This window comes from Phyllostomus discolor, chromosome X (assembly GCF_004126475.2).
Source record: "Phyllostomus discolor isolate MPI-MPIP mPhyDis1 chromosome X, mPhyDis1.pri.v3, whole genome shotgun sequence".
Classification (NCBI taxonomy): Eukaryota; Metazoa; Chordata; class Mammalia; order Chiroptera; family Phyllostomidae; genus Phyllostomus; species Phyllostomus discolor.
This window is the reverse complement of record NC_050198.1, coordinates 94698739-94716899: the sequence shown is the minus strand read 5'-3', so window position 1 is coordinate 94716899 and position 18161 is coordinate 94698739. Positions and strand designations below refer to the sequence as shown.

General features: G+C 43.8%; 1 protein-coding gene across 1 annotated transcript in view; it reads left to right on the top strand.

Moving 5' to 3' along the window:
• Nucleotides 1–1944: 1944 nt before the first annotated feature.
• NHSL2 (NHS like 2) overlaps nucleotides 1945–18161 on the top strand; it is a 234318-nt gene continuing 218101 nt past the window's right edge. The window contains exon 1 of the mRNA XM_036016384.1: nucleotides 1945–2473. Coding sequence (XP_035872277.1) covers nucleotides 2194–2473 — 280 coding nt within the window. The 5' untranslated portion in view covers nucleotides 1945–2193. The remainder of the gene's footprint in view (nucleotides 2474–18161) is intronic.

The window sequence follows — 18161 nt, the reverse complement described above, 5'->3', positions numbered from 1 at the left end:
GGAGGGGCTCTGTTCTGAGATGGCCCCATTGCAAGTCCTTGATGTTTCCTTGATGAAAGCCAGGGCCAGGGCACTGAGAAGGCTGGAGTGAGCAGACTCGGCTGGGGGGAAGGGCGTGGGGCCAAAGTTGATTTGCTTGGAGTTGAGCTTGTTATTACAGAGCTCTGAAAGATTCATCAGCTTCAGGAATTAGAATAGTGAGGGCAGCTCAGATACCAGGCCTGACCCAGGCCTGCCACCCTCAGGCAGGGAAGCTCTGCCCACACAGTCTCCTTCAATCTGCTCATACCTCATTTCTTTTTTTTCCGGAACAGAGATCAGTCTAAATAGCCCATAGGTCAAGGAAAAATATCCCTGGAGAGTCCAGCTAAATCCCTATTTCCTGCCAGTTTCTCTCTCTCTTGGCTCAGGTTTGAGTTCACCAAATAGAGAATTTCGGGTCCTCGTTCTGCAACTGAACTTTACAGTTCGGAAAAGGGGTTGACTTTTGCCCATTTGCTTATCCTTCCTTTAGTTAGAATACAACTTTTCCAGTATCCATGTTCCAACTCACTGAGCATGGAACATCTATTTACTGCAAAGGGTAATCAGATTACTCTTAACTATTTGTAGAGCCCTCTTGAACTGTTTAAGGGGCAGTTTTATAAAGGAATGAATGAAATCAGGCACACTCAGGCTCATTAGTGCCGACACATGTATCCTCTTCAAGGCGTTATACTAACAGATTATAAGGGATTACACGGATGGGGATATTTTTAGGAGGAAAGATGAGGAGACAATTACCAAAAAGAATAAATGGAACCACACAGAAGTCAATGAAGTGGGTTACAGGAGAATCAAATGCAAGCTCATTGTGTTGAAAATAAGTGTTCTGATTGTGTTTGGGAGGGGGGATTTTGATGGGGCAAGGGAGAGCAAGGCAGGGAGAGGGGACGACTATAACTGAACAATAAAAAAATAAGTGTTCTGAGTGGAAGCTCCCCAAGTGGACAGGGATGTACACACAATTAGGCACTCTGGTGTTCTGATGACACTAGTGTCCCTCTCTCTTCTGCCTTCTACCATGGAGAGAAATCAGAATGCCACTATAGGGCTGTCAGCACCAAAAGCACACCCTGGCTCCGGTGCCAGTACTGCCTCCTCTGCAGGCATCCCAGGAGCCCAGTTTGGCCAGGCTCTGGGCTCTCTTTTTGCCTAAAATATGGGGTGGCAGCTCTCCATCCGAACCGAGTGTATTGTTCCTGAGAACGTGTTTGTTTCCTTTCATTCATTCATTCACTCCGGAACCTTTACAGCAGTACAGGCACTTTGGGACTCTCCAGAGACACTGCCCTCCTGAGTAGCGCAGTGAGATATTTGCTTCTTTCCCATTCATTTCCATCTCCGTGGATGCTAGAAGGCTGCACTCAGCCTAATCTAAGCTCGTGCATGGCATCGCGTACACGTTTGGGGAAGGAAAGCTAGATGAATGAAGTCGGGCTTTTGGATTAGTCTTTGCTGGTTACTCGCTGGTGTGAGCGCCCTGGTGCGCCTGAATTTTTGTTATTTACGAAGAAAAAGTTTCAGTAAAAAAAAAAACAAGCAGAAAACAACTTTATCAGTCCTGGGACTCGAGCTCCGCAGGAGGACGCGGGCACTCACACTGCACCACTCACGCGGATCACACACACACACACACACACACGCACGCACACACGCGCGCGCGCACACACACACACACACACACACACCACTCACGCGGACATTCCTTCTTTCACGCTCCAGCTCGCTCTTTTTACTCCTACTTCCCTTTCCCTCCTCTCCTGGATCAAGCGTTAATCTGCGAATCTCTGACCAAAAAAAAAAAAAAAAAAGGTGGGTGGGGGGATCCCGAAGTAGCAGAGTGAAGGAGGAGGAGGTGGAGAAAGGCGGGGAGGAGGAGGAGGAGCCCAGTGAAGCAGAGTCAGAGGGACTGGTGGCTCCAGCGAGTGTACAGCCCTGGGGGGAGCCGGCGCTCTAGGCTGGGAACCCGTCAGCCTGTCCCCCACCCCCACCCCAGCCCCCGCCCCGCTTCTCCCGAGCCCGCCTGATTGCCGGCCCGCGCCCAGGGGCCTGCTACACCCTGAGCTGGGGCCGCCTCTCAGGGACACAGGGGCCAGGGGCGCCACTTGTGGCGAGCCCGACGCACCACCAGACTGGTCCCCCACGCCCGGGATGCCGTTCTACAGGCGCACAGTGGTGCCCCAGCGCCTGTGCCCGCGCAACCCGCCGCAGCCGCTGACGGAGCTCCGAGACGTGAGCCACCTGGCCGCGCTCAGCCTCCTCCGGCAGCTCGCCGACCTCTGTGGCCACTCGCTGGCTCTGCTCGAAGACCTCGAGGGGCACCTGCTGGCCCTGGGGCGCCGCACCGACAGCCTGGTCCGGCGCACCGTGCGCCTCCGTCGCCGCCTTCCCTGCCGCCTGCTTGGCCCTGAGGACGACCAGGACCAGCTAGGTAACAGCGCTGCGGCAGCTCGCGGCCCCTCGACTACCCCGCCTTTGGGGGCGCCAGTGAGCGCCTGCTTAGCACCCCCCTCCCCCCTCCCCGCTCCACCCCTTCCCTCCTCTCTCTTCTCGTCAGGGAGTGTAGGGATCTTGTTTCTCCAACTCCCCACCCGCTGCTCTCCCGCTGGAACTTTCTGCTCCTGGACCTGGGAGCGTCCTAAGTGGACTTCTGCCCTCGGGGTTCCCGACCTCCTGGGGAACTAGGGGAGGAAGGCGGAGGTGGGAGCCACTGAGTCCTGGATAGCTTCAGCGCCGCCCCCAGGCCCGAGGCGCCCTCATCTTCACGGCATTGGGAACCAAATGGCCGCGCTGCTGGCGTCTTTGCCTCAGTCCAGGAGCCCAGCCGCTTCTGAAATCGCGCCCCAGACGCAGGCCACCTACATTACTGCAGGGGACTGGCGGCCGTGCCTACCGGCTTTAAACCTGTGCAACTTTGCGCTTGAGTGTGATCGGGGCTCTAACTCAGAGGAGTGTCTTGAGCGCCCACCCGCCTGCTTCTCCCCGCGAGTTTGGGCTGCTTCGCCAGGAATGGCCAGAGAAAGGTGGGGGAAGAGACTGACCCCAGCTTCGTTGATCCCACACCCACAGATTTTCTTGAGAGAACCGTTTAAAGCTACTGTCATCAGTTCATGATTGTTTTAGGAATCAGCCATGCCTGAGAAAACCAAGCGATGTCCTGGCTGAGTATGCAGGAACCCTGAGAGGGAAGGAGGGCAATGTGAGCCCTTGTCCTTTACTATTTTGGGCCCTAACACTTTGCATGGGGAATCCTCTATCCATGGAAATGCAGTGATCCCTTAGAGTGTGGCCTTTTGCTGAAAGCAAGGGGACTGAATGTACTGAAAATGCTGACCACAGCTGGGCATGCCAAGTACCAGGGTCAATTGGCACCACCAGAAAGTTAGGGGAGAAGTGCCGTGTGGCCAGAAAGTTTCATATGGGGGGGGGGGCAGAAGATGGCTACTGGCTGACTTTTGAATGCAAGCCTCCAGCTGTCTTGGGAAAGAATCATTTGGGTCAGCCCCTGTACATTTCAGACCCCATCTTGCCCCAGCACCTTCCAGTAGGACAGGAGTCAGAGGCCGTAGCACTCCTTCAAAAAGGTATCTGACCTCTGTGGTAGATGGAGGAAGGCACTGGTGGAGAAAAATGAACTAGGTCCTGTGGGAAAAGGAAGGTGGAAGATACAGATAACTTCCAGATAGAATGTAGACACAGGGCTAGAAACCTCTGCATGGCAGGGGACCAGGAAAGCTGGGGCCCTAGTCTGATTAGTTTTCAGTTAACAAAGAGGGTAAGAAGGTCATTGTTGATTTTTTTTTTTTTTTTTTTTTTTTTTTTGCTGGGGTCCCACTGACTATCAGGATTAGCCTAGGAGAAATCTGATAAGTCAGCTTGGGGAGTACTTTTCAATCCCCACACAGCTTGCAGAGAGCCACCTACTGAGTTTAGCAGGTTAAGTTAAGGACAGGGAGGAAGCTTTGTGCTTCCAACTCTTACCTTTCTGCCTGCTAATTGGAGAGCCTTTTGCACATGAGGGAAAGCCTGGCTTCACCCAGTCACCTTGGGACCTAACCCTTTCCAGTGATCTGCTGAGTTAGAAAAGAGATAGCTTTATGCAGTGAATATCTTTTGAAGGAAAGGAGGAATTCTTAGGATAAATTGCATTGGTTTGATTTCTTTGAAGTTTGCAAGAGCTGGGAAAGCAGCCACCTCTCATCTCTGGTGTGGACACTTGCCTTTGAGAATGTATGTCTCTGGGCTCAGAGGCACTGAGCAGTCTGCTGCATACATGGAACACGGCTACTTTAATTAGGCCAGAAGTTCTGGTTTTCCATTTTCTGGTCTAATGCCCTAACCTAGACTCTCCTTGAGGTTCCCACTGCACACTTTTCTCTTCAGGAGCTTTGAATGTGTAGCAATGATCTGAGCATAAATGTCAAATGCAAAGAGAGTTGGGAGCATAATCAGTGTACCATCTCACTATCACCTTGTCACTCTGGCATAAGCTTCAACAAGTTGTTCAGCAGGCTGTATATTTGACCCCAAATAAATACCCAATTTTTTAGCCATTGTCAGGTCTTGCCCTTTTTTCTTCCCTGTCTTTTCCTCCTAGCACCCCTACTCCTTTAATGACTATTTTGCTGATAGTCAGCACTCCCAGACAGTATTTTACCCTATATATCATCCTCTATCTAGTTGGATCCCCCCTCAAATTCTTTGACCATGGAGGCAGGAAAGACCTGGCAAGGAGAGAGGAAGGTTTGGAAGTAATATGGCCGGAGTGTATGACACCTGACAGGCCAGCAGCTTGTAGCATTCCTGCAGAGACAGCTTGGTTGCCACCTACAGACTGAGTAATGGCAAGTCAGGCTGGCCCATAGCCTTCAGGCTTCTGGCGACCAGTCTACAGGCTGGCCTGGGGCCCTGGGAGGCAGAAGGGGAGGACAAGGAGAGGAGAAGGAGAGAGACAAAGGGAGAGAAAGTTGATGCTAAAGGAGTCCAAAATGCTCCTTTACACAATCAGGGGTCATGCCCCCACCATCTTCAAGGTTACAAGGGTAAGTCTTGGGCTGGGCTGGTTGCCTGGCAACACTCTCTCCTCCACTGAGGGCTGTTCTTTGGTAACTTGAACCCCTTTGAGACTGCCCTGGAAGCTCTTATAACTGGTACGAGGTGGGGGTTGGGAGAAGAGGGTGTGCTACAGGACTGCATTGGACTCCTCTGGTTGTGGATCTGTGGCTGCTGCCAAACCCTTGCCATGGCCCTTCTAATAACTTGAATTTTTCTCATATTTGGTTTTGCATGTGACTTGTTTTATTGCATTTGTGTCCTGTACTCTGTACTCTTCTTCATCTCAAGAGTGGCATTGTCAAAACCAATGGGAAATAGTTCCCTGCCTGCTGCCATATGCTGAGTGAATCCAAGCTTTCCAATTTCTCCCTTGGAGATCTATTTAATGTTTGTAGGTGCTTAGATGATAATTACAAATGCAATCAGACCATTGGCCTAGAGGTGTAATATCTCCTGTGCGAGCAAGGAAGTCACTGAAGCACTAGACAACCCTAGGTATGTTTAATAACACTGGAGAGTGATCATGCTACTCTAACCCATGAAATTGCTGTGGGAAAGATGCACTGTTCTTCTTGCAGTTATTTTGGCTTGAATACAACCACTTAGGATCGATGGTGGAAACTCCCTCTTCATCTTTATGTCAAATTCCTGTCTCTTGATTTTCCAACTTGGTGGCAACTCTGGCTCCAAACCATAAAAGACAACTGGTTTGTTTATGTTTAAATCATAATTCCAGTGACAGGGGAAAGTATTGTAAATCTATCTATATGCCGGTGAGAAAATTAAAGCTGCACCTCTAGACTGCGACCAGTTTACCATTTCAGATGAAGAGTCTTAGATCCTAAATCAGACTATCATTGCTCCTGAGGAGGGGACATGGCCTACTTGAGTCAAGATAGAGCAGGAGGAATTTGGGGGACATAGAACAGGCACTATGCCAGGGCTCACTATGTCTCTGTCCTACACTTGGGACAGTGGCATGACAGAGTGAGGAGGGGGAGCAGACCCATTTTCTTTCAAATACCATGAAATTCCTGGTTCGCTTCATGGTATTTCCACATGTTGGAATGTCTTTCTAGGAAATTTGTACACCAAAATGTCCACTAGAATATCTTCCACTTTAGAAACAAGAAGGTTAATCTTTTTTAGACACATGAATGGCTAACATAAAAGGCGTCAGGATGACAGAATAGTAGAGTAATGGGAGAAGATTCAAGTTATGTTTTTTTGACCTTTATGAAGTTGATTAGGTGTCAGGAGGAAAATGATGAATTTACATAATCTGTCCCTGTATTTCTCTGGCTTGGCCAAAACTCTTGACTGCTGAGTCCCCCCAAAATGAAGGGACTTGTCCAAAGGCACCCAGTTGGATAAAGATCTTTAGTAGCCCTAAGTGCTACAAAGGTTATAGTGTCTCTCCATATGTAATTGCAAATGAAAGCAATGCAAAACCTACAAATAAAATGTTATTTTTTTGAAATTATGCAAAGTTCCACATGTACATTGAAATTAAAATGGCTTCTTATTAGATTCTTGAATTCTCTCTCTCTTTTGTACTCCTATTGTTGGTGGCCTAGGTGAGTACTTAATATATCTATTGGGGAATGTAGCACTGGCTAGATCACATAGCAGGTCAGTGGCAGGAGGCCTTGATCTAGAAACCAGGCCTTCTGACATCCACGGTGGTGCTCTGCCCTCTGCAGTGATGATAAGTTCAAAGTCAGTTGTTCATTGAAAGTCAGTGCCCTGGCATTTTTTTCACTAGTTGGAACTTATCCAGGATGAGAAATGACTCCTGCTACTTTTGGGAACTGTGAGATGCTGTAAAGTACAGGGATCCTGTGATTTCGGCAGTTGGGACTTGGGGAGTGAGCTGGAGGTGGAGGGGAGGAAGGAAGGTCAACCGTAGAGAATAGATGTGAGGCAATAGGCTCCCTTCTTAAAACACAGTCTCCTTTAAGTTTTGAATGGGACATAGTTTTGGGAAAATAATCTTTAGGTGGGAAAGAGTGGCTGGGCCAGTGATTCTGTTCTCTGGAGGTTACTTTTCCACTGGGGTTTTTCACTCATAATCCTTCTGTCATCTATATATGAGGGGTGTCCTGGAAAAGTCCAGCCATTATTAATATAACTTGAATGGTGTGCACGACATCAATGTAACCTGGCAGCCAAGGAGAGAGGACTAGAATGAGCATGTGTTAATAATGATGACTTCACTGTTCTAGTCAGTGGGGGTGGTAGATGCCATTGAGTGAGCATGTGTACGGTGTGGCCATGGCATGCAAAATAACTGAGCAAGTAGAGCAATATATCTACATCAAATTTGTGTGAAACTTGAAACTTTCTCTACAGAAACTGTTTGGATGATTCATAAGGCTGCAGCTATGGGCAACTGGTGATTGGCAGCTTCATCATGACCACATGCCCACTCAGTATGTCCTCTCTGTCTCATGCAGAGTTTTTTGTGAAACACCAAATCACCCAGGTGACTACAGCCCAGATTTGGTGCCCTGTGACTTCTGGCTTTTCCCAAAACTAAAATCACCTTTGAAAGGGAAGAGATTTCATACTGTCAATGAAATTCAGGAAAATACGATGCGGCAACTGATGGCAATTGGGAGAACTGTGTGAGGTCCCAAGGTGCCTACTTTGAAGGGGACTGAGGCATCATTGTCCTGTGTATGATGTTTCTTGTATCTTGTATCTTCTTCAACAAATGTCTGTTTTTTAATAGTACATGGCTGGATACTTTCTGGGCTGACTTCACATCTGCTAGTCTCCCTTATAGCTTTTAATTCAATTGTGGACACTCTTTGTCACATAACCACATCCTGGCCATTTTCTGTTATTATAGCAGAGCCTGGTTGGCATTTCCAAAGGCACTTTTAATAAAAACCAAGGGGAATGAGAAAGTAAAATTATTACCAAAAATGTACTTAGCATACACATTTCAAAGTATGGATTTATTATTCAAAGCTTAAGTAACTTAACAGGCTTATAAGCTTTGTTGCTCTTTATTTTCAGATCATTACTTTCTAGTCTTGAAGAGAGGGTAAAATTTTGTCTGGATCCTGTCTCTTTCTACCCTGTCACCCTTGTGCTGGGTGCTGGAGACCAGAGGTAAATCAGACCCAGTCTTTTCCCTCAAAGGGCTCCCAGTATGCAGGGATTGGGGAGAGCTGATAACCAGAACCAGGATGCTGGTCCACACCCCAGAGGATTTTCCATTCAGTCTGGTTTGGGTTCTGTGGATGGAATTTGGCCTTTTAGAATCCTGTATGGTAAAATCAGAAATAAAAACAATGATAGAATGCTACTGTGAATTCAGTGATGTGATTACATGAATTTGTAGATTTGAATTGATGACCTTATCTTCACACATAGGCAGGGTAGGGCTCACTCAGTAGATGGACAGTGCTTGGTGGATCTCCAGACTCACGGACTTCTTATTGATAACTCCATGGTCCTCTGGAATCCTCTACTTTCAGTGATAACCACTGGCCTAACTATCTTAGTTTCAGTTATCATCTCTTTCCTGCTCCGCAGAGTTCGATGATTTCACTTAGATGAACCCTCACTGAAGTTTTCAAGTTAGAGTGCACAGGATGGCAATATTTTAATGGACAAGGCTATGTTAATAATGACACAAATAAGAGTTGTATTGACTAAGTGTTCACACAAGCAAGCTTGCTGCAAGGTTCTTTGTGTGTGAAGCAGTGGGTCTGATTGTGTGCAGTACCACTAGACATCTGTCCTTCAATGTAGGACGTTTGAGCCATTGGGCAGCACTCTGTCCCTTCCTCATCCCCTTCTTCCATTCCAACCTCTGTCTCTTTCTAAAACATAAGCTCCTCAATGGAATATAAGCTTCTTGAGGGCAGAGAACTTTATGTTTTGCTACTGTATCTCCAGCCCCCCCAGTAGTGCTTGACAACTAACGGGCACTTAGGAAACACTTATTAAGTGGAATTCCTCCTTGTTTTCTAGCCATCACACATTTTTTGAGCACCTGACTCTGGGTCTGGCTCTGAGCTGGTTTCTGGGGGTAAAGAGCCAAGCTAGAATGCAGCCCCGCAGTCCAGTTGGGAAAACATCAAATCATTGTACTGGTGTGGAGGCAAGCCTGGGAGTCAGGGGAAGGCAGATGAGATACACCTGACAGCCTGGAGGGCTGGAAAAGCTTCTAGGAGGATGTGTTGTCTGAGTTTTGAAGGATGATCTTGAGCCGGCCAGTTGAAGAAGGAGGGGGAGGGAATTCCTGGCTCAGGAAGTAGCCTGTACAAGGCCTGGCTAGTGTGGGGGAGGAACTGACTGAAGTGATTCAGGAGGAGAGGGTGCAAGGCGCCTCCTGACTCAGAATGAGCCCTCGGGTAGATGTGGGGTGGGGAGGCCTTTACATCCTGTGTTGCTGGCCAAGGAGGTGGATACTGGAGAGCCTTGGAAAGGTTAAAACGAAGTCGTAATAGTAACTGCAGATATTCTTGATCCACATTCAAGTTTTCATTTTCCCTGGTCAGATGAAATTTGGGTGACCTTGGACCCTCCCTGATTTGCAGCGCCAGGTCATGGGCCCTTCCAAGAAGTCCAGGGCAGGAGGGCCTCCAAGCCTCACAATGAGAAAGAAAGAAGGAGAGAAAGCAAGAGTCTACCTGTCTATATGTCCCTGGCTGTGTGTATCCAGTTGTACTCCAAAGCTAAATATATTATTATTCATACCCCTGATTTTTTATGAGTGGGGATATTTGCCTGTCTCTTTTATTTTATTTTATTTTTCTTTCTACATAGCATAGATTCTTAAGAATTCTGTGTAATTCATCTAGGGGAAAATCAGAAAAATATTTTCCCTTTGGAAAATGGACTCAAAGAAGAGATGGGTTTTAAAAAATGATTCAGCTGTTTTATTTTAACTGAAATCACTTGCTTCTGAGAACAGTGTAATTAACTGCCTGGCAATTTATAGTCTGATTCCCAAGATCTGCAAAATAGCCAGACTTATATTATCTTTTCCAACTATCAAGCCTTGAGGATAGTGAGGTCTCCATCAACAGGCCTTGGCTTTCTCTGCTCTTGCAGGAGGCTGTGTGTCACAGTTGTCAGCAACAGTGGCATTGTTAATATGTTGTCCCCCATGACGTAGTAATTCCACTTCCAGGACCTGTGCTAAAGAAATAATCAGGTATTGCAGGGGAAATGTTTGAGGATGCTCACTGCATTTTTTGGTATTTATGTTAACCAAGAAATGAAAATAACTTAAACATTCAATAATAGGGGTGTGGTTATATAAATTTTGACAGGTCTGTGTGATAGAATACTGTACAGCTAAGAAAAATTATTCTTGAAAGAAATATATAAGGATATATGGAAAGGTACAAAATAATGCTAAGTGAAAAGCCAGGGTATAAAGTTGCATGTAATACAGTATTATCCAAAATAAAGCACACACGCATAAAAAGAAACTGGAGGGGTGTATGCCAAAATGTTAACAATGGTTCTCTCAGGGCAATAACAATGATAACAGTTGATAGCAATGATAACTAGGATAACAATGGATATGTTTATGGGATTATGGGAGTGAGTTTTTTTTCCTTATACCTTTCTGTAGTTTTCACAATTTCCTAAGTGAACATGTATTACTTTTAATAAATAAAGAAAAACCAATGAATGATATGTTAATGAAGAACATCTTGGAAGTCAGAAGCAGCAGCAGCTCTGGGTGAAGTCTCACTTGTCAAGTGCTTATTAGCTGCCTCATGTCTCTGAGCTGCAGTCCCTCATCTGTTACAGGGGGTTAGGTTAATGCTATCCAGTTCAGAGGGCTGTTGGGAAGATCCAAAATACTGTGTGTAAAACGCCTGCACATATGATCATGCACACAATCAGTAAATACTAAGAAGATGAAATACCACGAAGCCTTTTGAAATCTCTAGATGGGAGTACTTTCAGGGCGAAGTTATAATGAGAGTGTTTCCTAGACATCTCTGAATTGCAGCCATTCTTCCGTTTTATAAAACATGTAAAGAGTGCCTGCTTGCCCCTGGAGGAGCAGCATCTAGGTTTTCAAGGCTGTCAGCTCATCTCTCCCAACCCGAGGATTTTCCTTTCCTTTGACTCCTCCCTTCATTCTCCCCCACCGACATCTGTTCACTGCCTCGCCAACCAAGGGGGGAAACATTCTTTGGAACTGAAGCCGAGGCACCACCGGGAGTCCTGGAAGCTATGAAATGTTTATTGTCACAGGGAATATGTGGTGCTGGCTGACCACAGCACCCCCCATGCTGGGACTCCACAGAGGGGCTTTAATGAAGCAGCACGGGAGAGATGCAGGCCTCACAGCTAGGCATCATCCCCTGCCTATGGGGAGAGCTCTAATCCAAGCATCCTGCTGGCTCTCTGTTTACCTCTTCCCTCTGGTTGTCTGCATGGATCCTAGCTTGGTTTACCAGTTTTACAGAACCCGCTTGGTTTGAGGATGAAGAAACACCTTTATCTCACGAAACTTATGGGGCCTAAGGTTGTTTCAGTGACACATTTGGCAGTTTGCCTGAGGGTCCAATGGGCCTAACCCTCACTAGCAGGGATATGGAGTGATTAAGCCCTGATCTCAAAACCAGGCAGCCTCAAGGTCATGGGAGTACCTTGGTAGTGTCTAACACATGCCTAAACCACCAGTCATCTCCCAGGGTAGAATCCTTCACACTGCTTGTCTGATTGCATTTTTCATTTTTTAATTACACACAGCCAAAAATAGAGACACTAGCTGCAAATCTGAACTACTCAGAATGCTTAAAAATTACTAATGCTGTGGCCCCACTCCATTACAAGAACCAGAATTTCTGGGGGATGAGGCCCAGGAGTCAGGATTTTTAAAAGATCCCCAGGTAATTCTAATGTGCAGCCAAGGTTGAGAACCATTGTTAAGGTAAAGGTTAAAGCTCAAAGAGAGTTGTCTGGGGTTTTCCAAATTTATTTGACCACATAATCCTTGAAAATTTATAATTTATTTGTGGATAGTAAGCATGAATTATAATTCAGATGTAGATTAAAGTAAGTGACAAGACCCATGTTACCAGGCATCCAAGGTATAGGAAGTGCTTCCTGGAGCACAGATGTGGCTTTCCAAGTGACAGTGGCTTTTAGAGGAATCTATCTTTGAAGCTTTCCCTGAAGTGGCAGCAGGCAGCCTTGAACCCTGCTGCCAAGAGAACCAGGCATCCCAGAAGGCCGGGTGTGGACATTGAACCTGAGGGAGAAAGGGGTTCATCATAGCTGATGACCTAAAGTGATTCTGATATAAAAAGTTACCAGGTGTTGAAGGGCTCCATGCTATTGTTCTGTCAGATAGAGATGGATTGCCTGTTATTAAAGTGGCCACGATAATGCTCAGAGCGTGCTTTCTTGTTTTTTAAAAATTTATTTATTTATTTTTAGATAGAGGTGAAGGGAAGGAGAAAGAGAGGGAGAGAAACATTGATCAGTTGCTTTCTGTGCATTGGGTCCTGACTAGGACCAAACCCACAGCCCAGGCATGTGCCCTGACAGTGAATCAAACCAATGACCTTTCCCTTTGCGGTAAGACACCCAACCAACTGAGCCACAATGGTCAGGGCTCAGAGCATGCTTCGAGACTTGATTTCTTATCTACTTTTGCCCTTGCACCAGACCAAGAGATCAAACTTGGACTTTCAAAAATTCAAAGTATCTGTTACAAAATACCTACCAGGTGGTCAATTCAATCATTTACCTTTGATGGTGAGTTTCATAGCCAGCAGCAATGCCAATGCAGAGCTAATTGTCAGCCTAGAAAATGAACTTACTCCATTCTGAAGAACTGAGACAAGTTGTGGAAGTTTCTTAATCTGACAGTGGTTTTGATGTCCACCTTATCTTCATTATAACAGACACAATATCAATCCAACAATCTTTAGACCACAACCATACTTGTATCAATGTACTCAAGAAAGGGCCCTCCTTCCCTTCCGTATACTAAAGAAGGGGCTGCATAGACATAATCTATGAATAGATTGGTTGTAATCTTTTTTTGTATAGGTCTTTTCTTATTTACTGAGATCTGGGCATACCACAGAAATAGTTCAGTCTATCATAGCTCCCTATGGTGTTAGCCCAGTCATCAAATCTACATGAGATTCTATTCTGTGGATCAGAATCAAAATGGTACTTTGATCCACTTGAGCCATGAAATGCTCCCTCTTGTACAATATAGCCAGGCTCAAAGAGTGAAGCAGACCCTTGTTATTGTGAATAACAATGAAGACATATTGTTTTCATATTGTTTTATTTCTTTGCATTGAGTATAGAGAAGATAAAATGGCTCAGTAAGAGTAATGAAATTACTTTCCTGTGTATGTATTATTTTGCAGTATAGATGAATATTACTAATTTATTTAAGTCTTCTCAGAGGGTGCTGCTCTTTAATGAAAATGATATGTCATAGTTTCTCCCACCACTCTGATTAACCAATCAGTGTTTTAATGTTTGTATGTTCTTTATAAAATTTAGATGTGATTTATTATCACACTCTGTTTCCAGTATTGGTATGTATGTAAACATGATAGCACAGCCATTTTTTAAATACATGAATATAAATAAAATAGTATTTTTAAAACTGTAAAAAAATAAAGTATGTGACAAGAAATGGTTTCACCAATGAATTTATTATAAGGCACAATAGTACCAAGTTATAACTTTGTAAGAGAACAAAGGCAATTATAAAAATGAAGCCATTTTATGAAGAAAAAATAAATGTATATTAAGGTAAAGAATTTTTTATTTTACATTTTTTGGTTATAGCATGTCACCAAAAACATTAATATTTTTAATAAGGACAATATTTTAAATGAATATTCAGGTCAGTTGCATTTTCACACAACAATAATGAACTATCAGAAAGGGAAACTAAGAAAACACACCCATTTACAATTGCACCAAAAAATAATAAAATTCCTAGGAATAAATTTAACCAAGGAGGACCCGTACTCAGAAAATTATAAGATATGAGGAAAGAAATTAAAGAGGATGCAAATAAATGAAAACATATACTGTATTCATGGATAAGAACAGTTAACATAGTTAAAATATCTATACTACCCAAAGCAGTCTATCAATTCAATGCAATTCCTATCAAGATACCAGTGGTGTATTTCACAGAACTAAAACAAATATTCCAAAAATGTATTTGGAACCATGAAAGACCCTGAACAGCCACAGCAATCTTGATAAAGAAGAACAAAGTTGGAGGAATCATGCTACCTGATATCAAACTATACTACAAGGCTATAGTAATCAAAACAACATGGTACTGGGGTAAAAAAAAATAGACATATAGATCAATGGAACAAAATAGAGGGCCCGAAAAAACCCCCACACCTTTATGGTCAATTGATATTTGACAAAGAAGGCAAAAACATACAATGAAATAAAGACAGTCTATTCAATAAATGGTGTTGGAAAAACTGGACAGACACATACAAAAAATCAAAGTAGACCACCTTCTTATACCATATAGAAGAATAAACTCAAAATAGATTAAAGACTTAAATGTAAGACTCAAAGTCATAAAACTCTTAGATAAGCAGTAAACTCTCTGATATTTCTTTTTGCAGTGTTTTTTTCCTGATACATCTCCTCTGGCAAGGGAAACAAAAGAAAAAAAATAAACAAATGGAACTACATCATACTAAAAAGCTTTTGTTCAGCAAAGCAAACCATCAACAAAACTAAAAGACAATCTATTGAATGGAAGGCAGTATTCACCACTGATATATCTGATAAGGCACAGGTGGCAAACATAAGGCCCACAGGCTGAATGCGACCCTCCATCTTGTTTTATCCCACCCAGCACCTTGTTTCTACCTGGCAGCAGCACTGAGCTCGTGCTTAACTGTTAAGGAGTAGTTACATTTATACAGTCTTAAAATTACATTTCACCTTTTGAAGGCAACCGTAAGGTTGATGTGGCCCTGGTGAAAATGAGTTTGACACCCCTGTGATAAGGGGTAAATATCCAAAATTCATAAAGAACTCATACAACCCAACACACAAAAAACAAAGAACCAATTTAAAAATGGGCAGAGGACCTGAATAGACACTTCTCCAAAGAGGACATACAGACGGGCAATAGACATATGAAATGATGATCAACATCACTAATCATCAGTGAAATGGAAACTGAAACCACAATGAAATATTACTTTACACCTGTCATAATGACCATCATCAGTAAATGAACAAACAAGTGTTGGCAAGGATGTGGAGAAAAGGGAACCCTCATGCACTGTTGGTGGGAATGCAGACTGGTGCAGCTACTGTGGAAAACAGTATGGGGGGTCTTCAAAGAAGTAAAAATGGAACTGCCTTATGACTCAGCAATTCCACTTCTAGGTATATGAGTATATTTGAAGAAACCTAAAACACTAATTCGAAAAGATATATGCCCCCCCATGTGCATTGCAGTGTTATTTACAATAGTCAAGACACGTAGGCAACCCAAGTTCCCATCAATAGACAAGTGTATGAAGAAGATGTAGTACATATATACAATGAAATACTACTTGACCATAAAAAAGAATGAAATCTTACCATTTGTGACAGCATGGATGGACCTAGAGGGTATTATGCTAAGTGAAATAAGTGAGACAGACAAAGGCAAATACCATATGATTTCACTTAAATGTGGAATCTAAAGAACAAAATAAATGAACAAATAAGGTTAAAACAGACTCATAGACACAGAACAGACTGATGGTTGCCAGATGGGAAGTAGGTTGGTGTACTCAGTGAAGGGTGTGAAGGGATTAAGAAGTAGAAATTGGCAGTTACAAATAGTCATGGGGATGTAAAGTACAGCATAGGGAATATAGTCAATAATATTGTAATAACTATGTATGGTGCCAGGTGGGTACTGAAAATGTCAAGGGGAACACTTTACAAAGTATATGATTATCTATCCACCTGAATCCAATACAAAATTATATTGAATGTAAACTTTAATTGAAAAATAAAATAAAATTTAAAAAATATTTTTGTTTTGTCATGTCATAGCCACTTACTTTCACATATGGTGTTACTGGGTTGGATCCCTAAATCAGGTCAACCTCAACTTCCTTCTCTTTGCAAGAGAATATAAGATTCCTTCATACATAGGGTTGCTGGAGTGGAGGGAAGAGGAAAGAAACTTCCAGTTGGGTATATTTATTGTTCCAAATTAGGCTATGCCAGAGACCACAAAGAGACATTGAAATGGTTGTCTTTGAATCAACATCTTGATCAGCCTCTATGCTCTCCTGAATTCTCAGATGGGCACACAATTTCTGGCAGGTAGATTATTGCATTAATAACAGTGAGAACAGCTATATAGATGTGTTTAGGATTTTAAAAACCCATATCTTCTTCAGCAAATGCAATTTAGAAGAAAAAGTACATATCTTTCAGTTTTTTCCTCCTTCATGATCCCAATAGAAATAGAGTTTCAGAATGTGAGTCTAGGCCAACAGCTGCCCAGAGGCAGGTAGAGAATTGGTTCAAAAGCATTTCCAGAGTTGTGGCCTCTCTGACTTCCACTACTGAACTTCTCTTGTGCTATTTTGGGGTCCTGAGATATCCTATCAGCAGCCCCTGAGAAATACTGGGACAAGGGAGACAAGGGAGAGAGGAGAACTATGAGGAGCATTTTTAGTATTCTTCCCTTCCCGCTGTGTTCAGAGGGGAGAGATGCTAAAGGTAACCCCTGTAGTTTGCCCTAGAGCCATGAATGATGTCAAGGATGTCAAATAGGCATCAAGAAGAGGCAGCATCACTTCAGAGGACTCTATTTAAGAAAGCTGAGAAGTGTGTTTTCAGGAATTTTTCCACCCCAAATTGTGAAAATTAAAGAAAAGATTTAGCACTAAAAATTGGGGTAGAGTCCAGCTCCCGAAGCACTTTGCTAAGAGAGACTCGAGTCTTAAAGATTCTGGATAGCTAAGTTTCACTGCATTCCAGTTTCTAGCCTGTATTACCCCTGGGAATAATGACTTACATAAGTTTACTCCCCATTGTGAAATATTTTTTTTACCATAATTCCGAGTTAATGAAAATAGTATATTTAGGAAACAAATGTTATTGACTTGCACAGACTTGTGCCTGTACTTTCAAAGTCAATGCACATGGGGAGGAGATGGTGAGGCAGGGGGAAGAAACAGTGAACATGACAACCCTCTTCATTATAGTAAATGTACATTGGACCCCTGTTAGATGCCAGTGGGAGCTGGTAGCATATGTGTATATGGCAAATAGGTGTCCCCCTTCAGGAAGAGGGATGGCAAAAGGAGGCCTCCTCTGGATGGACCAATGAGGAACCTCTTTTGGTGGACCCTTTAGACAAAGGCACCATCTCTGAGCATAGCAATTAGGAAAAGATCTCTTGTTCTGGTCATAACTATTAAAAATTAGAGCATCCTCTGGGTGGACCAATTTTTAAAAAGTCACCCTCTGGGCATAATAATTCAATAAAGTTGCCCCTTTCTTCATGTGCAGTCAGGTAGGACATTGGGTTTGACTGAATTTTGTCACCAACCTGAGCCTCTTTGGCAGGGTGCCCTCGTAGGAATACAACTTACAGATCAGTACAGGAGGTCTTATAGTACCCGGCACTGGGCCAGGCAACAGGCACACAAATATATATGAGCTAGACATTGTTCCTGAGGAATTTATAGAACTCCTTCTAACCACCACCCTCTAACTCACTCCATGTGCTGACAGCTCCACCCATGCTGCATCCTTCCCAGCAGAGCTGCTCGTTATGGTGGCAAAATGTCTACCCTCCAGATGCATGGCTGCTGGCTGCTGTCTGCTGTCGGAGGGGCTGTGCTGTTTCTGTCTGTGGCTCCAGGCTAATTATCTACTTTCTACAATGAGCAACTAGGGCCAATTGTTCACTGTGAGGACTCATTGCTTATGGATTCTAGATGGGAAAATATGGACATCATTTCACACTGCAGTATCTATTCGAAAATTTTGTTGTGTTCTGTTTAAATGTGTTTTTCAATGCTGGGTTTCAGCATAGCTGA